This window comes from Netta rufina, assembly GCF_964035555.1.
Source record: "Netta rufina genome assembly, chromosome: 19".
Classification (NCBI taxonomy): domain Eukaryota; kingdom Metazoa; phylum Chordata; class Aves; order Anseriformes; family Anatidae; genus Netta; species Netta rufina.
The window spans coordinates 323,837-341,662 of NC_140143.1; the positions used below are offsets into that span (position 1 = coordinate 323,837).

At 56.8% G+C, this 17,826-nt stretch overlaps 3 protein-coding genes across 3 annotated transcripts; all 3 read left to right on the plus strand.

Moving 5' to 3' along the window:
• Nucleotides 1-2,381: 2,381 nt before the first annotated feature.
• On the plus strand, nucleotides 2,382-11,339 carry P4HB (prolyl 4-hydroxylase subunit beta). Its single transcript, XM_084298409.1, has 11 exons — nucleotides 2,382-2,623; nucleotides 2,794-3,000; nucleotides 3,753-3,886; nucleotides 4,104-4,241; nucleotides 6,927-7,031; nucleotides 7,310-7,435; nucleotides 7,827-8,027; nucleotides 8,665-8,785; nucleotides 9,003-9,184; nucleotides 9,634-9,720; nucleotides 10,264-11,339. The coding sequence occupies exons 1-11, from the start codon at nucleotides 2,437-2,439 to the stop codon at nucleotides 10,345-10,347; spliced, it is 1,572 nt and encodes a 523-aa protein (XP_084154535.1). The 5' UTR covers nucleotides 2,382-2,436; the 3' UTR covers nucleotides 10,348-11,339.
• A 2,062-nt stretch (nucleotides 11,340-13,401) lies between these two features.
• Nucleotides 13,402-15,498, plus strand: PPP1R27 (protein phosphatase 1 regulatory subunit 27). Its single transcript, XM_084298728.1, has 3 exons — nucleotides 13,402-13,904; nucleotides 14,962-15,112; nucleotides 15,226-15,498. Exons 1-3 carry the CDS (start codon nucleotides 13,718-13,720, stop codon nucleotides 15,347-15,349), a joined length of 462 nt encoding a protein of 153 aa, XP_084154854.1. The 5' UTR covers nucleotides 13,402-13,717; the 3' UTR covers nucleotides 15,350-15,498.
• A 228-nt stretch (nucleotides 15,499-15,726) lies between these two features.
• On the plus strand, nucleotides 15,727-16,694 carry MCRIP1 (MAPK regulated corepressor interacting protein 1). Its single transcript, XM_084298714.1, has 5 exons — nucleotides 15,727-15,898; nucleotides 15,991-16,037; nucleotides 16,137-16,255; nucleotides 16,334-16,432; nucleotides 16,558-16,694. Exons 2-5 carry the CDS (start codon nucleotides 16,030-16,032, stop codon nucleotides 16,620-16,622), a joined length of 291 nt encoding a protein of 96 aa, XP_084154840.1. The 5' UTR covers nucleotides 15,727-15,898; nucleotides 15,991-16,029; the 3' UTR covers nucleotides 16,623-16,694.
• The last annotated feature ends 1,132 nt before the right edge of the window (nucleotides 16,695-17,826 follow it).

Below are 17,826 nucleotides of genomic sequence, written 5' to 3' on the forward strand. Positions count from 1 at the left end.
CCCCAGGGTGCGGTGGTGGCCGCAGGGCTGCCAGCCGGGCTCTCCCTCCTGGCAGCCGAGCCCCCGCTGTGCACTGGGACAAACCCCGAGGGGCTCTGCTCGGGCGTGGTGGCTGGGTGGGCCACGGGATTCTCCCTGCTCGTGGCTTCCAAGCAGAGGCCTCAGCCCTTTCCAGGAGCTGCACCTCGTAAACCTTGGCTCTGCGTTTGCACAACAGCGGGGCCGGGCTGCTCTTCTGGTTTGGCGGCTGCTCGCAGTGCAGCAGCTCCATCTTTGACAGCGCAGCGGCTGTGAAGCTGCAGAGCTGCAGGTCCCCGGGCGTGGCAGGGTGCACGCACCTCTACTCAAACAGCAGGCTGGGAAAGCTGAGGTCGGGGGAGAGGTGACATTAAATCCTGGGTGGTGCTCGATGTTACGGGCCTGGCCCTCCTGCACTGGCTGGTTGGGTTTGGAAGTCGAGGGCTGCTCTGTCCCAGGCTATGGGCCCAGCAGGGAACAAGAGAGCAGAGGAAGCATCCTGTACACAGCCAGGCCAGGCAGTGCCCCACCTGTGCAACTTTGGTGTTTGTAGCCACAGCAGCAGAGGGATGTTTAAAGGGATTTGAAGAGAGAAGTGTACTGTTCATGGAATGCTGGAACACGGCTGTAAGGATGCCACCCTCAATGGGGAAAGGCTCCCCACCACTACCCAAAAGAACAAGAGGGCTGCAGCACGCCCGAGATGTCAGAGGGCCCCATCTGCCTCACCAGCACCGCTGAGCAAACACCAGCAGCCTGGCCCCACAGGTGGGCCCCACCGGCAGCACTGACGTGTGGCAGCGCAGCAGCTCCCTGCCTTGAACCCCACAAACTGCTGGCAGCAGCAAACACCACTCTGGCTGCTGGCAAACCCTGCCTCCGGCACCACCGGGTGAAGCTTTTCTGGCACAAGCTGCCAGAGCTCAGAGCCCAGCCCCTACACAAGGGAGCACCCCCCACCTCACCCTGCTTGCAGGTAGGAGCTGTTCGCTCAGGGCAGCGGCTCCCAAACACTCTTTTGTGTGGAACCAGCCCAGGCAGCCAAGTGTGAATGCAGGATCTTTTTGGCAGCAGCTGATTCCCCACCCTGGCTGCCCGACATGCCTTGGCCTGCAGCCCTGTGTGGCGTGCTCAAGGTGTTGGCTGCTGCTTTGCCAATGGTACCTTCGTCACCTAGAGTTAACCTGGATTCTTTCCGGGCCACAGCAAGGCGCCCAGCCCTGTTCCCAGCCAGAGCTCCCAGAAAGGCACCTGCTCGTGGTGCCTGTAGAGAGCCCAGGCGGTCAGGGAGCTGGGGAGCGCCATGCTCCCAGCCCTGCTGGCCTTGGGCATTCGTGGCCCAGCCCTCGCAAGGGGAAGAACGGAGAGCAAAGAGCAGATCTCACTGCTCCTTGGACTCGCTGATCCCCGCGGGTCCCTTCCAACTCAGCCGTTCTCTGACTCCCCAGCAGTTGCCATGCTGGCAGCTCGGCAGGGTGCGGCCGGGCAGCGGGGCCGGCTCCTGCACCGCCCTTATCAGCGGGCAGGGGGGTGCCGGTGGTGCCCTCGGCCACCCGCCCGCTGCCAACGCCGCAGCCAAAGGCCGGGCGCGCTCCCCGCGGGGGGGGGGGGGGCAGGGAGAGGCCCTCGTGCCCCGCTGGGGCCTGCGGCAGCCCGGAGCCCGCGGCGGCCCCGCACGAGGCGCGCAGGGCCCGGCACCCACCGGGCCCCGGGGCTCGAGGCCTCTGCTCCCCGCGCGGGGTCGCCCCGCCGGTGCCGCGGGCCCGAGCCGTGAGGAGGCCGCCGGGCGTCGGCGGCACCCGGGGGCCCCTCTGCGCCTCGGCGGGCGGCCGGGAGGGGCCCGGCAGCTTCCTGGAGCCGGGACCGTCCCGCAGCGGACCCGGGGGTCCCGGCCCGGCCCCGGCTCCGCCGCCCGCCCCGGGCCTGGCGCCACGTGCCCGCGGGCCCCGCGGCGGCGGCGAGGCGCGCGGCGGCAGCAGCGCTTCCGCTTCCGGCCGGGTCAGAGGGCGGCGGCCGCGGCCCAGTCAGATCGCACCACGCGCGTCTGGCCGCGCGCAGGCGCAGTGCCGCCCGCCGGGGCCGCCCCACTGCCACGTCCGAGGACGGGCGGCCGCCGACTGGGCGCGGGCGGCCGCGCGAGACGGCGGCGCCGACCAATGGGAGCCGCCGCAGCGAGGAGAGGGACCAATGGCGGCCCGGCGGCGGCGCGGCCGGCCCGGCGGCCAACCCGCGGCGGCGGGCGGGGGGCGCGCCCGGCGCGCCGGCCAATGGGAGCCGCGCGGCCGGCCCCGAGCCAATGGCTGGCGGCGGCGGCGCCAGCGCGGCGCGGCCAATGGGGCGCGGCGGCGGCGGGGGGAGGCGGGTTTATAAGCGGAGGCGGCGCCGCGGCCGCCCCGTCCCGGCCCGTCCCGTCCCGCCATGGCCGCGCTGCCGCCCGCGATCGCGGCGCTGCTGCTGCTGCTCTGCCTCCACCCCGCGCTGCCCCGCGCCGAGCCGGGCCCCGGCGGGCAGGAGGCGGAGGAGGAGGAGGACGGCGTCCTGGTGCTGCGCGCAGCCTCCTTCGAGCGGGCGCTGGCGGCGCACCGGTACCTGCTCGTCGAGTTCTGTGAGCGGGGGACGGGCCGGGGGGGGCGTTGGGCCGGGGGGGTGGTGGGCCGGGGGGCGGTGGTGGTGGTGGTGGTGGTGGGCCGGGGCCGGGGCCGGGGGGCGGTGGTGTCGGGCCGGGGCCGCGGGGCCGGTCCCGTCCGGTCCGTGACGGCCCCGCCCCGCCCGCAGACGCGCCGTGGTGCGGGCACTGCAAGGCGCTGGCCCCCGAGTACGCGAAGGCGGCGGCGAAGCTGCGCGCGGAGGGCTCGGAGATCCGCCTGGCCAAGGTGGACGCCACCGAGGAGTCGGAGCTGGCGCAGCAGTTCGGCGTGCGCGGGTACCCCACCATCAAGTTCTTCCGCAACGGCGACCGGGCGGCCCCCCGCGAGTACACAGGTGAGTGCCGGGGGCAGAGGGCGGCGACGTGGCACCGGGCCCCGCGTGGCGCCGCTCCGGGGCCGGACAAGGTCCACGGCGAGCTCCTGGGAGCGCAGCCTGCTGTGCCCAGCACGGCACGTGAGCGGGGCCACGCGTGCTGCACCTGGGGGGGGTGGGGGGGGCCTCTAACAGCACCCAGCACGGGGAGTGGTGGGCACAGGCAGAGCCGTCCTGCTGGAGGGAAGCAGAGCGCTCCCAGCCTGCGCTGTGCCTTGGCTTGACCCGGCTCAATCAGCGTGGCACCAAGAGGTGAAAAGTGCCTGAGCAGCTGGGTAAAGGGCCACACAGAAAGCTTGAGACAAAAGGGTAATCGAGACTTAGCACAGCAGAGATGAGCCGTGTGAAGCCCCGTGGTTCAGGGCTCTGAGAATAACCTGCAGAGCGCTGAATCTTGAAAGGAAGCCACGGCACGTTTCCCTGAAACAGCAGCAGTATCTCAGCAGTTCTCTGTTGCTGATCAAAGTCTAAGAGCATGCTTGGGCTAGACCAGTTGTGAGAAGAGTGGATTCCTGAGAGCCCTCGCACAGTGACTTGACAATTATGGATGCACTTAATTATGCTAGGAGGGGAGAGAAAGAGTTGCGTAAACGATATCTCAGCTTTTCCCCAAGCTATCAGCCAGCTGCTGAGCAGTCTCTCTGAAGACTTAGGATTTTTGTATTAGTCGGGGGATAAAAAGTGCATTGGTGTTCTCTATCTTTCTGGTGTAGCTGGCAGAGAAGCAGATGACATTGTCAGCTGGCTGAAGAAACGCACTGGCCCGGCTGCAACTACCCTGACAGATGTTGCTGCAGCAGAGACGTTGGTGGACTCCAATGAAGTGGCTGTCATTGGCTTCTTTAAGGTAGAGTTGGTGCTTCCCTCTGCGCAGCTCTTGTGTATGTTCAGCGCCTTTCCTGCTTCTGCCCCATGGGGATCCGACAGCTGGGGAAGGCTCCTCATAAGTTGTGAAACACTTGCTGTCCTGTCCTACTTGATCTTCAAGTTCTCTGGCTGGTAAGCCCTGGGATGTTTATGCTCTAGTTTGTGTCTCATGTGAAACGCTTTCCTTTATTCCCCAGGATTTGACATCAGAGGCTGCTAAGGAGTTTTTGTTGGCAGCAGAATCTGTGGATGACATTCCTTTTGGGATTTCCTCCAGTGACGATGTCTTTTCCAAGTACCAGCTTAGCAAAGACGGAGTGGTCCTCTTCAAGAAGGTACGGGGTGGTGCAAACGTTACCACCACAACTTCAGTCTTTTTCCTTGTCTTACCTTTTCTATAAGAACTAGATTTAAGAGGGTGCTCCCGGATGAAACTTCAGAAGATTCGGTGCTGTGTCTAATTTCCAAGCCTTTTCCAAGCCTCAGAGACTGGAGGAGGGGGGAAAAGCCGAGTCCATGGTCCTGTTTGGGGGCAATTGGAGCCAAGTCCCTTGGCAGGGAGCAGTAGGCTGGGGAGTGGCCTTTGGACGGCAGAGGGCGGCCTCGGCAGCTCCCTGGCTGCGTGCGGCCTCTGAGCTTTGTGTTCAGAACGTTTCTTCACTTTCACTTTCCTGTTTCTCGAGTTTCTGGCTGCAGTGCGGTGACGGTCAACACAATCTTTAAAATACTTATGGCTGTAACTAATGTCTTCTGTGTCCCTTCTTGAGTTTTAAAGGCCTTTAACAGAACGATAGCCAAGTTCTTGATGACTTGCCGTGATATTCTGTTAGATTGTGGCTTAACAAAATTGCTTTAAATGCACTCATTACTGAGCTCTGCAGTCAGTTGATGGCTGCTTCCAGGAGTTCTGTCTCATTGCTGTGGGCTCTGCTGCACAGCGATTACAGCAAAGTTCCTAAGAGGATTTGCAGCTTCAGCTGACAAGGCTGGGGCTGTTGGATTATGTGTGAAGGGACATTGGTCATCTACAGAATCGGAAATAAAATTCCTGATGTCATCTTGTCTATTAAAAGCCAAGATGTGGGGATGTAATTTTAAGCTTGAGAAGACAAGTCGAGGTTCCTTAGGTTGGGTTGTACTGCACAGATGGGTGCAGCAAGGTAGGATAGAGTGCAGCTGTGGGTTCCAACTGACATGTGTAATCTAATCACAGTTGTCAGTCTGGCCTAAGACAGGCTAAAGAACTTAATGAATTCCTACTTTATTCTTCTTCCAGCTGAAATAGCTTGTCTCATTTCACTGTACATCTGAAATTGTAGTTAACTTTGTGGTGTGAAGTCAGAGGGTTCCTCAGATTAAAATGGTTAAGGGTGCAAGTAGACTATCGTAGGATCAGAGAATAGTTTGGGTTGGAAAGGACCTCAAAGATACTCTAGTTTGAACCTCCCTGTCATGGACAGGGATGTCTTCCCCTAGACCAGGTTGCTCAAAGCCCCATCCGGCTGTTTTCTGGCTAACAGGTTTGAGATGATTTCAAGTTGATCTCACAACTGGAGAAGCTGGGGCTGGGGTAGGACAGCAGTATTTGGATTTGGCTGAATTACTACCTGTACCTTGCTGTTCCTGCAGGTACAGCTTTTGGTATGTGACTCCTGTGTATACTCTATTCATGGGTAATACCCGGCTGAAATAGCTACTTGTCGAAGGACATGAAAAGTTAAGAAAAATCCTTGCAAACACAAGTCCAGATAGAAATGTTCTGTTAAAACCGTCTCTTTGGTAGCTGTGGGGAGTAGTAGCATCTGGCTCTGAGTTCAGAGCAACTGAGGATGTTGCCTTAAGTGGCTAGGATGCAGCCAGCACTAACAGGTGGTCACGCTGGGTTTACTCTGTTACCTGTGCTACCCATTTTTACATGCTTAGTTCTATGCAGTGCATTCCACGGTCTTAGGTGGCTAAGCAACCAAATGGAATTGTGTGGATTTGATCTGATGTACTGTCTTCTGACACTGGTAGTCATTGTAATGTGCCATGAGAGTTCTAAAATGTCTTCAGTCTCCCACAGACCAAGGTGAAAATGAGCACCAGTGGTAACCAAATACAGCATAAGAACTGACCTGCCTTTTATTTTACCAGCAGTCCTGATTTTGGACTTTGGCTCAGAGTCCTGTGGTTAGCTGAGCTTAAATCAAGAGGGTTTGTTGGCCCTTGTGGCTCATCGTTCTTGCCTTATTCTTTGTGTGCCTTATCCATGCTTCCAAAGACCTTCAAACAACTGCTTTGAAGGCTTTAAGGACATGAGCATTACTCTGGAAAGTAACTTCATTGCCATGTTAAAATGTTTAGTGTTTTGCTCAGCTTTTCAGCTGTGACTTTTTTGCTTCCTCTAGTAGAAGGTTATCTGAGTCCACTATCTTGCTTCTGCCAGTAACTTGAGGGTTGCTGTGCCGTGGGACTGCTGTGTTGTTCTGCACATCCTCTCTTTAACCTTGATGTTCCTTTAAAGCTATTTCCATCTCCAGGCTGTTGGCTGGTTTCTGAGAATCCTGACCAGATGCAGGTGTTGGTCTGATATAAGAAGGGATTTGGCACCTACAGTGCAATGTGTTGAACGTGTGCTGGCTGCTGTAACGATAGAGGCTGAACCAACCGTGTAGAGCTCAGTAAGCTGCTACTTCCACAGCACGGTGAGGCTTTGCTGTCAGACTTCTTTCATAGCACTGGCCAGTTAACGTGTGCGTATCTACTCTGGTGCTGCAAACTCATAAGCAGGAAGCTGTCTGTGCTGTGGAAGCTCCTCACTGGTCTACCTAATGTCTTTTACAGTGCCGTGAGGCTGCTACAAAAAGTTCTTCTTGGTGACCTGTTTCACAAGTGTTCTCATGCTTCTGCAGAACATTAAGCTGTAAGCTGGATGTCTGGCTAGCTGTTAGGGAGTGACTTAAAACTGCTTGCCAGGAGGAAGAGAACCTTGATTCGCTCTCTATGTGAAAATGTGGTGACCATATTTCTCTTTGCAGTTTGATGAAGGCCGTAACAACTTTGAAGGAGATCTCACAAAAGATAACTTACTGAACTTCATCAAGTCTAATCAGTTGCCTCTGGTTATAGAGTTCACTGAACAGGTAGGTGCTCAGATATTTGAGGCCTTTCCGTAGCTACTGTATGAATGCAACAAAGTTTAAAATGTAGATTCAGCTCTTAGCTTGGAGCTGGAACTAGTTTGATATTATGGAGTGGTCAAAAATTGCTTATGCTAGAGCTGAATCAAGTGAAGGAAGAACACAAGAGAAAGGAGGTATAAGCTTGCTGTTCAAAGCAGTCCTGCAGTATTCTGACTTCTGTGGTCTAATGAGAATAGCAGAGCGAAGTTTTATTTTCGGTTTTATTTTCTACTCCTCAGACTGCTCCTAAAATCTTCGGAGGAGAGATCAAGACTCATATTCTGCTGTTCTTACCAAAAAGTGTGTCTGACTATCAAGGGAAACTGGATAATTTCAAGAGCGCAGCTGGAAGCTTCAAAGGGAAGGTAAGATGGATGGCTGGGACTATGAATTATGTGACCACCTCCTACAGAGCTGTAACACTCTGCCTATACCCACTTAACAGCTGTGGAGGAAGACTTGAAGCTAGCACTTCCTCTGCCTCTCTTGGTAGGAGGCGTCTGAGTCACTGGCTTGTATAACCGATTAAGGAATAGTAGTTAACTTATGACTTTCCTTCTAGATTTGACTTAAACATTGATGCCAGGCTTGCACATGTGCTGCTTAAAGCATTGCAGCTTTAGCAGGTGTGCTGTGACAGGGTGCCCTCCTAACAGGCTTGGCTGTTTAGCTCTTGTCTAGCTCTACGAGTGTCTGTATAAAGTATCTTTAGCCAAGAGATGCCTGTCCTCATCATGTTATCTCTTTCCTCCGAAGATCCTGTTCATCTTCATAGACAGTGACCACAGTGACAATCAAAGGATTTTGGAGTTCTTTGGCCTAAAGAAAGAAGAATGTCCAGCTGTACGTCTGATCACCCTGGAGGAAGAAATGACCAAATACAAACCTGAATCAGATGACCTCACAGCAGACAAGATCAGAGAGTTCTGTAATAAATTCCTGGAGGGCAAGATCAAGGTAACAATGCTGCTAATGCTAAACTTACTGGCTGAGCAAGTGCTAAAAATGCATTCTGTGAAGAGCTGTATGAAATGTGCAAATCACCCAACTGATGTACAGGATATCTAGCAGCCTTTGTGCTGAAAATAGTGTAAAACCATTGGGGCATGAAGACAGTAGGAAAGCAAGTTACATGCTGGTACCTGAGTACAATTGAGGTCTGCTCTTCCTGCTTCTTGGAGCTGTGCTGTTCTTTCTGCTAATGAGCCAAGGAAGGTACTAACTTGCATGGCACAGTTAAAAGAGCTCTTGGCTCTAATTTGGTGGAGGTAGCTACATGCATGTGACTTCAGCAGTGACTGTGTAGCTAAGCTCTGTCCTTAGAGAATAACATTGTGGGAAGGAAACAGTATTGCTACCAGAGCTGAAACTGCATTTCTTCCCACACAAGAGCACCCATTTTCACACTTTGGGGTGGGGAGTAAACTTTATATTAGCAGAAGAGGAAGTGACTGATGTATCCGATTTGCTTGTAGTCTATGACTGGAGGCACTTGGGTATGGTTAACTCAGGCTTTCCAGCCTATGTCATTGATGGACATTCCAAGTAGCTGTACAGCAGATTGCGTGTGTCTGAATTTCACTTTCTATTCCAGCCCCATCTGATGAGCCAAGATCTTCCTGAAGACTGGGACAAACAGCCTGTCAAAGTTCTAGTTGGGAAGAATTTTGAAGAAGTTGCTTTTGATGAGAATAAGAACGTTTTCGTGGAGTTCTGTACGTATTTTTCAACAAATTCCAAGTAACTGGTATAAAAGGAATGCCAAAATACTTCACGACCAGGACTGGGGAGAAAGCATCTTACAGAGTCTAAGCCACAAAGGGAGCGCATCAGTTGAAAACAAATGTGAACTCTTGTCTGGAGTGGGGTCTAGGTGGTGTGTGGTGTTAAATTGTTGGGCTGTTGGTGCTAAATATGTTTGTTAATTAACAGATGCCCCCTGGTGTGGTCACTGTAAGCAGCTGGCTCCTATCTGGGACAAGCTGGGAGAGACCTACAGGGACCATGAGAACATTGTCATTGCCAAGATGGATTCAACAGCCAATGAAGTAGAAGCAGTGAAAATCCACAGCTTTCCCACACTCAAGTTCTTCCCTGCAGGCTCTGGCAGAAATGTAAGAAGGCAGCTGACACTCGTACAGATCAAATAATGAGGGAGCACTAGATATGCTGAAGTTGCCTATTTGAGTTCCTTTTTGGACAGGCTTGTGGGAGGGCTTTCCCTTCTGTAGGGATAGAACACATCAGGTCTACAGGACATCTGAGACCCTTTTGGGAGGGGGGCTGGGTTGTAGGAAACAGTTTGGGGATGGGAAGTGGGAGTGGGGAAAAGAGGAAGTATAGCAGAAGACAGTGTGCTCATCTGCAGGCTATTCTCTCCTCGCAGTGATCTCTGAAGTCTAGTGGCTGAGCTGTTTTCCTTCGTCTCATATGGGTGAAGGTGAATTTTTAAATTCCCTTTTGCTTGGCATGTTAACTGTTGCTCAGAAAGATAATTCTCCTTTCCAGGTGTGTGGTTCTGTAGGTGCATGTAACAGTTATCTTGATGTGTTTTCCTGTGTAGGTAATTGACTATAATGGGGAGAGGACGCTAGAAGGATTCAAAAAATTCTTGGAGAGTGGAGGACAGGATGGGGCAGCAGCTGATGATGTGAGTAATATAAATTAATACAGTACTCTAGCTCTGCAAAATGCAGAGTATGGGTTGCTTTGGGTGGAGTGACCAAATCCTAAGCCCTGAAGATCCTGGGTTATGTGGCAGGAAAAGGGTATTGGTGAGCAAAAGTGTCCACATCATAAAATGTGACCCATCAATTCATTTGCAGCCTGGCTAGCCACTGGCCTGTTGTAATGGACTCCTTTTATTAATAATACTTGAGGTGGGTGTGAAATAAATGCCTCTTGAGAGGCTAAAATACCAAGAGCATGGAAACTATTGGTACAATAACCTCTAAACTTAATGACCAGAGGCAGCCTGTTTGTGCAAACTGCTGGTGTATGTAGGGCTTGTTCTTTAAGAGCTCTTGCTTGCTGCTTTTCAGAGGGTTCTAACATGTAACTTCCTAAACTGACTACTCCTGGTAGTCTCTGGATGTCTTGTTGACATGGCAGCAGCAAATATGTTAGAGAAACTGTTGTTTTTGGATCTGACTAATATGCCAGAAACAAGTAGTTATCTTTGTCTACTACACAGGATCTGGAGGATCTGGAGACAGATGAAGAAACAGACCTTGAGGAAGGTGATGATGAGCAGAAAATCCAAAAGGATGAGTTGTAAAGAAGACTGATCTACATCACCCAAAAATCAGACACTAAATTGGCTGCTGTTACGCAGCCCAGTGAGTCAGAAACCCATTAAGATTTAAAACAGAAGGTGAATGACTGGAAATCCAGGGATTGGCTTTTAAAGTAACACTTCACCCTCACTTCTCTTTACACTTGACTATCTTTTTCTTTCACTTTCGAAAAGGGATCTGTCACTAGGTAGCCAGCCCTGCCAGCTGGGTTCATTCTTTTTTTTATTGTGATGTACTTTTTTTGTACACAGCTTTTTGTTTCAAGTATTCTGTTCTTCTGGATAGAAGCAGGTTGTGAAGTGGTAGCATGAGTTTAATAGCCCAACATTTTGGAGCCTTGCCACTAATACCTTCCAAGAAAGCTTTTTCCCTTTATCTTTGAAAACTAAAGCCTGTAGCTGATTTTTACCACCTGGCAGGTTCCTTATTGGTCTCAGCTGTTCTTCCCTGGAGCCTTCATCTGTAAGGGAAGAAGGATTAGGCTGACTGCATCAGTCCTGGTTGGAAGGTGGTTATGAAGGTGCTTCTCTTCATGTAGGCCAGCTTTTCCCTGTACTTTAAGACATTTGGAGATGACTGTTTGAAACACCTGGAAGGGTGGAATACTATGTGCACTGGCTGTGGCAGGCTCTGAGGGTGGAGGTGATTGCTGGCTTACCAGCTTAGATGAGACCTAGCTGTGTTGCCATCCTTTTGATCAAATGCGAGACTATTTTGCAGTCACTTTACATGCATTATTTTGAATGGGTTGACCAGGCAGGTGGGGGGTGGGAGGGCCTGATTAAAAACACATCAAATGCAAAACAAACATGGGACTTAAAACATGGGACTTAAAATTACTGGGTTTGGGGGAGGAACTTGAACAAGGGAGTGCCTCAAAGGCCTGATCAGTGTCAGGCTTGCTCTTAGCATTCCGCTATAATAACATTGGAACTGCATTTGTTGGCCAAATAAAGTTGAGATTTTAATACTACTCTGTCTCCATCTATTGGGACCCGTAAGAAATATTTGGACCTGAGCTGGAAGAAGATCAGAGTTCCAGGCTGGTTCTCAAGTGATTCTTCCAAAGTGGTGTTAGAGAAGACCATCAGATTTTCAAGCTCTTGCTAGATACTGTATTAAATGAGCTGTTGGAGGTACACAATTACCAGCTCTGCAAGCAGTAAGCATGCATTGGTGGGGCTGCTGAGTGTAAGCTGCTCTGCCTGCCAGCTGGCTTGGGGTGGTGGGACCTCATTGCTCCTGAGCAGTTAACCAAGGAATTTGCCTACAGGGGGACCTGGGACTGCCCCTAGTGCTGCTAGTCAGGCTCACATGATCCAGTGAGCCACACTGCTATTTCCACACCAGTCACTTACTGCTGAAAATATTTTTGTAAGGAAATATGCTATAAATGTCACGTGGGGAGGCCTAGTGAATCTGGAGGGCACCTCAGGAGGCTACCGGTGCCAATCACCTAATGTGGGTGCACTGGAATGGTAGAACACAAATGTGGCACAACACTGGGCTCTGACCTGCTGCAGTCACCTGGGAGCAAGGACCCTTCTTGGTCCTGTTCTGGTGTGCAGCAGTGCTGGGGCTGCTGATAAATGCTGTGACACCTGAAGAGGGCAGGGGCTCTCTGGCCTCCAAGGGCTGGCTGTCAGCAGCAGCTTTGAATAAGAAAGCTGCTTTGCATTTTGAGGGAGGAGAGAAAGAGAAGTGAGTACGAATTTCCATGGGAGTGCTCCTGCCTAGAAATCAGCTCAAAAAAGTCCATTTTGAGGAGTGACTAAAAGCGTAAACAAGACTGCCACTCTGTGGCGGTTCTCTTTTGTTTATAGTCTGAGACCTGCTCAGAGGAGGGGAGCTTTTCTCATGCACCACAGCTGCTCTTGGTGGAGCAGGGCTCCATGGGAGGCATCTTGTGTACACAACTCGTTGCTGCTGCGAGACAGCAGGCTGCAAGTGTTCTGTCTTGGCAGCAGCCAGTTCAGCCTTCTGTCGTGTGGTGCCTGAAGCAGGGCTGAGCAGACACAGCAAGATCCCTGTATTTGCCAGAAGATGGAGAGCTGCAGCAGGCAGTTCCCAGGTGTGGGATGGGCTGACCTGGTGGGAGCTTGGCACGGGGTCAAGCTGCAGCAGCGCAGTTGAATGCTCTGACTTAGCGTGGGACAGGGATTGCTCCTGGTGTGCTGCTGGGCAGGCCCCGTCAGTGAGAAACAATGCAACGTGCTTGTGTGTCTGAAATGGCCAAACTATGACAGGAAAAAGGATGGAGGAGCAGTTGTAGCTTGAACCCTTGGCTGTTGGGTGATCTGAAAGATTCCTCTGAGTAGATGGCCCATTTCAGGCCTTTGACTGCAGCAGCAGCTGGCGGCAGAGCTCTTCTCCTGAAACTGTCCTGTAGAAGCCCACCCTGACGCAGCAGCCAGTGCGAAGTCTGAAGCAGGACTGCGGTGTTGGGCACCGAGGACAGGCACCGTACTCTGGTTCTCCATCTGTCAGAAGCAGCAGCAGCAGCCCCAGCCTCACGAGGTCACCGGCGGTACCGCAGTGCTGCAGCGTGCTCCGTGCCTCGCTGCACTCGTCCTGCGGTCGTGTGGGGAAGCACAGCTCATGCTGCTCCCTTCCAGTCAGCTGGCGCACCGACAGGAAAGTGACGTGGCTCTGAATGCATTCGGCACCACGGCGATGACATGTCTGTTAGGCTCGCTACTCGGTATGTGTGCGGCCAGCTCCCCTCGCCTGCTGAGTGGATTTGTGTTTTCTCCCTGGCGTGCTCGTGGTGCTGTGAGGACATGCTGTGGGGCAGTTCTGTTTTCGGGGCCCTGGGCTGCTCTGAAGGCTAGCCATGCAATGGATTTGACCCCTTGGATGGGCACATCAACAGGTGGGCAGTAAGATGAGCCGTCATCCTCTGCCCAAAAGTGGGAGGCTACGGGCCTGGGCGGCTCGATTACAAAGTATCACGGCAAATAGCATGAGCTGCACTAACCCAAAATAGCCTGCGGGAGCCTATATAACGCCATGTGCCTGGGGAGCCCTCAGTCCTGGGCCCAGAGCCTGAGGGAGCTGCACGAGGCCAGCGCCGCCCCTGCACGCTGCGAGGGGCCCTGCGGCGAGGGACACGCACCCGCGACAGGCCCCAGGAGGGGACAGGCTCCAGCAGGGGACAGGCCCCAGGAGGGCTGGCAGCAGCGCCCAGCTCAGCGCCCACCACCCAACTGGTGAAACGGGACCACGAGGCAGAAGAGGAGAGCAGTGCTTCGAGGCCAGCGAGTGCTGAGCACTGACCCACCGGGCTGTCCTACAGCCCCCACATGCCTCTGCCCCCTTCTTCCTCGGCAGCGGCCTAAGGCTGCGCTCAGCATGAAGGACTATTTCCCCGTCTCGATGCCGCGGTACAGTCGGTATGCCCAGAGACTGAGAGCATCGCGCACCGTGCGCTTCCCCAATGACGTCGTCTTTCAGGACCACATCAGGCAGGGGGACCTGGAGCAGGTGGGCAGGTTCATCCGTGCCAGGAAGGTCGCTCTGGACACCATCTACCCTTCTGGTGAGTGCTGCTGGGGCTGGCAGTGGCACGGCTCAGTGGACGGCAAGGGAGACGAGAGAGCAGCGTGGCCAAAGCTCAGACGTGGGCCGCCCCGGGCAGGGCAGCAGGTTGAAATCAAGTTGTTTTCCCTCCCCAGTGAGGAGTACTACCCCCTACCATTGCCAGCAGGGCCCAAGTCCTGCTTCACTGCCCCAACGCCCCCCTTAACAGCACTGCAGGAAAGGGGGAGATTTGCCGTCAGGGTCCCTTCAAGGCACGACAGTGCACCTACACACCTACCCGGTGTGGCGTGGCGTAGGAAAGGAGCAGGCAAAAAGAGAACATGAGAGAGAACGCAGAGCTCTGGACTGGGCAGCAGGACTCGTATCTCCTGTCCTGATTTGGCAAAAGGAGTGCGGAGAAGCAAGGTTCTGCTTCTTGCTCCTGGCTCTGTCCGTTGCTCACAAACATCGTTCTCTCTCACGTGTGGGTCTGTGGACTTGCAGAATTAATTGTTTACGAAGGCGGCACTGTGTTATGTTTGTACCCAGCCTCACTAAAAATTGTTTACGGAATGCCTTGAACCATACAGGCTGGTTCAGAGCCCAGATTTGTCTCTTTCTCGTACTTGGCTTCAGCGTCTGCCATCACATGGCCATGGAGGCATGGTCTCAAATGACCTGGGCTTCCTCCCATGTACGCTGATTGCTTCATCGCTTGCTCTGCAAGGGACTGCTGAAAGGCAAGCAGAGCAAGACCCTCGAGACACCCTCCTGCTGTGCCCGTGGGTGTCCTGGAAGGGGCTCAGGTCGGGCTGTTGGCGGGGGGCTCTTCAGGAGCCTCGGGCACTGCGCTGCAGTCCCTCAGCCTCTGCTGCCTGACCCGGCAGGGGAGCCAGGCGCTGCACCTTGAACGCGGCATTTGGGCTGTGAAAGGGAAACAGAAACCTGCAGCAGCCCCTCTTGCTTCCTCGGTGTTTGTTTCTTTCCAAACTCATCTCCCCACCAACGCCGCTTCGCTGGCACCCCCCTTCCCCGGGCCGCCGCCAACCGCGGGGCTGAGCGTCCGTCCCTCGCAGGCATGGCAGCGCTCCACGAGGCCGTGCTCACCGGGAACCTGGACTGCGTCAAGCTGCTGGTCAAGTACGGCGCCGACATCCACCAGAGGGACGAGAACGGCTGGACGCCCCTGCACATGGCCTGCAGCGACGGCTACGCCGACATAGCCCGGTGAGAGCCGGGGGCCGGGGCCCTGCCCGCACAGCCCCGCGGGGGGCGGGAGGCGGCGCTCGCTCAGGGGGCGGCGGGGGGGGCGCGGCCCGCGGCTGACGCTGTCCCCGCAGGTACCTCATGGCCCTGGGGGCCAGCCCCGAGGCCACAACGGACGCCGGGGAGAAGCCGTCGGACCTCATCGACCCCGAGTACCGCGAGCTGCTGCAGCTCTTCCAGGCCGCCACCGTGGGCTGAGGCGGCTCGCGGCCGGGCAGCGGGGCTGCGGCCGGCCGGGGCGGGGCGGGGCCCGGGCTGGCACCGGGCCGGGGCCGGGGCTGGGGGCCGGGGGCCGCTTGGTGCCGCCGCCCGGCCCCCCCCTTCCAATAAAGCGCTCTGCAAACAACGCTGCGCGCCACGGCTGGGGCGGGGCCAGGGGGGGGGGGGGGGGGGGCAAGGAAAGGGGCGGGGCTACGGGGGGAGGAGGGGAGGGGCTCAGGGCAGGGACGGCGCCCATTGCGGTGGAGGGGCGGGGCTAAGGGCCGGGATGGGGCGGGGCTAATGGGCGGGACGGGGCGGGGCTAAAGGCCGGGGCGGGGCTAGTGGCAACGGGAGGGGCGGGGCTAAGGCCAAGGGCGGGGCCAGTGCAGGGGCGGGGCCGGGCCGAGCGCGCGCCGGACCGGGGGCGGGGCGACGCGACGCGGTGTTGTGGGCGGGGCCCGGCCGGCGGCGGGGCGGGGCCGCGCCTGCGCGCTGCGGCGCTTCCGTGGCGGCCCGAGGGCGAGCGGAGGCGGGAGCCGGGCCCAGGTGAGGGGCGCGCGTTGCCATGGCGACGGGCGGCGGGCGGCCCGCGGCCTAGCCCCGGCCTGGCCTGGCCGCCCTCTCCTTTCTCCCCGCAGCCGCGCCGAGCCGAGCCGCGCCGCCGCACGGACGACGCCATGGCCAGGTGAGCTCCGCCCCGGGCCGGCCCCGGGCCCCGGGCCCCGGGCCCTGGGCCCCGCCGCGGCCCGGCCCGGCCCGGCTGAGCCCCGCGCTTGGCTTGCAGCTCCCCCGTGTCCCGCGTGGTGTACAACGGCAAGCGGAGCGGCGGGCCGCGCTCCCCCGGCGCCGGCGGCGAGCTGTTCACGCCGGCCCACGAGGAGAACGTGCGCTTCATCTACGAGGGTGAGCGGCGGGGCGGCGGCGCGGGGCCCTCCCGGCGGCCGTTGCCCCTGGCGAGCCGCCCCTCTCGTGTCCCCGCAGCCTGGCAGTGCGTGGAGCGCGACCTGCGCAGCCAGATGGGCGCCGAGCGCGGCCTGGTCGAGGAGTACGTGGAGAAGATGCCGAACCCCAGCCTGAAAGGTGAGCGCCGCGGCGCCCCCCGCCGGCTGCGGCCGGAGGCGGCGGCGGGGCCCGGCCGGGCCGGAGGGGGGGCGGCGGCGCGGCCTCTGCCGCCCGAGTGTCTCCCTCCCCTCTCTCCCCGGCAGCGTTCAAGCCCGTCGACCTGAGCGATCTGAAGCGGAGGAACGCACAGGACGCGAAGAAGTCCTAAGGCGGGCCCTCGGCGCGGATTGGCTGTCTCCCAAGGTCCTCAAGCAGATTTAATTTGAGATTTTTGTGTTGATTTCCTCCTCTGGTTACTGTACTCTGCCTGTGGAGAGCCGGTCGGCCTCGGGGCTGGCTTCGATGCTACCTGAATTCCAAGATGCTTAGGGGCTTGCCGAAGGCATCCGGAGCCCCTTGTAAACGATACCAGCCCCTAACCTGCAGCTTTCTCTGGCCTCCAGCTGTCCTCCTCCACCTCACGCTGGGCTCACAGGTCACTTATTCTCCTTCCATCTCTGTCCCTGACGCGCTGCGTACTCAGGCTCGCTGGGGTCTGGCGTACGGCAGGGCAGAGCCGAGTAGCTGTGTTGTCAGTAGCGGCAGTGCCAGTTCTCTGCTCCCTTCTGCGTACCAAAGGCTCACAGCTGCTGGAGCAGGCCAAGGGGAGAATGAAGGAGACTTGGTGCTGACCTTGTGCCTCGAGACAGGTGGCCCCAGTTCAACACCAGGTAGTTCAGCACCTTCTGGCAGCTGGCTGCTGCTGCTTTGGCACACTTTGCCTGTTCCTGGCTCCCTGGTGGGAGGGCTTAATTTGTACCCAGGCTGCTAATGCCTGGGACTCATCAGTGCTGCCAAAGCTCTTGGGTCCATATCCGATGCCGGATTTTCCTTGTGCTTAGATTGGGCCAGGTCCCCGCGGTGCTGACGATGAAGCTACTCCTCTCTCCCTGCAGGTGGAGGGAGAGGAGGGCACCAGCACTGGCCCCAGCCCCAAGCATCCTGGAGGTGCTCGGAGGGGGAGCGCTGGGCTGCTCTCAGCTCCCCCCAGCCTCAGTGCGCTGGCAGCAACGCAGAAGGTGGCGGGAGGGGGCTGGGGGGGCTGGCGCTGACTTTGCGGAAAGAAGCTTATTTCCATCCTTGCCTGAGCAATGCCTCACTGTTCTAGCACTAACATGGCTTTCCAGACACGCACCCTTTGAAGAGACCTGGCCTCCACAGCTGGCAGAAGCGCTGCTGTGTGGCAGCTGTGGCGAGCAGGTCTGACTCGCTGCGGGCATTGGCTTCCCTGGCAAGGCTCAGGTTCCTTCTGCCTAACCACCTCTGCGCAAGGGAGAGTGACTGCACCCTCAGCCGTGCGGGCAGAGAGCTGCGTGGCCGCGGGGCTGCTCGCTGTCCCTGGGACACGCGGGGAGCTGTGGGAGCCGCCTGCT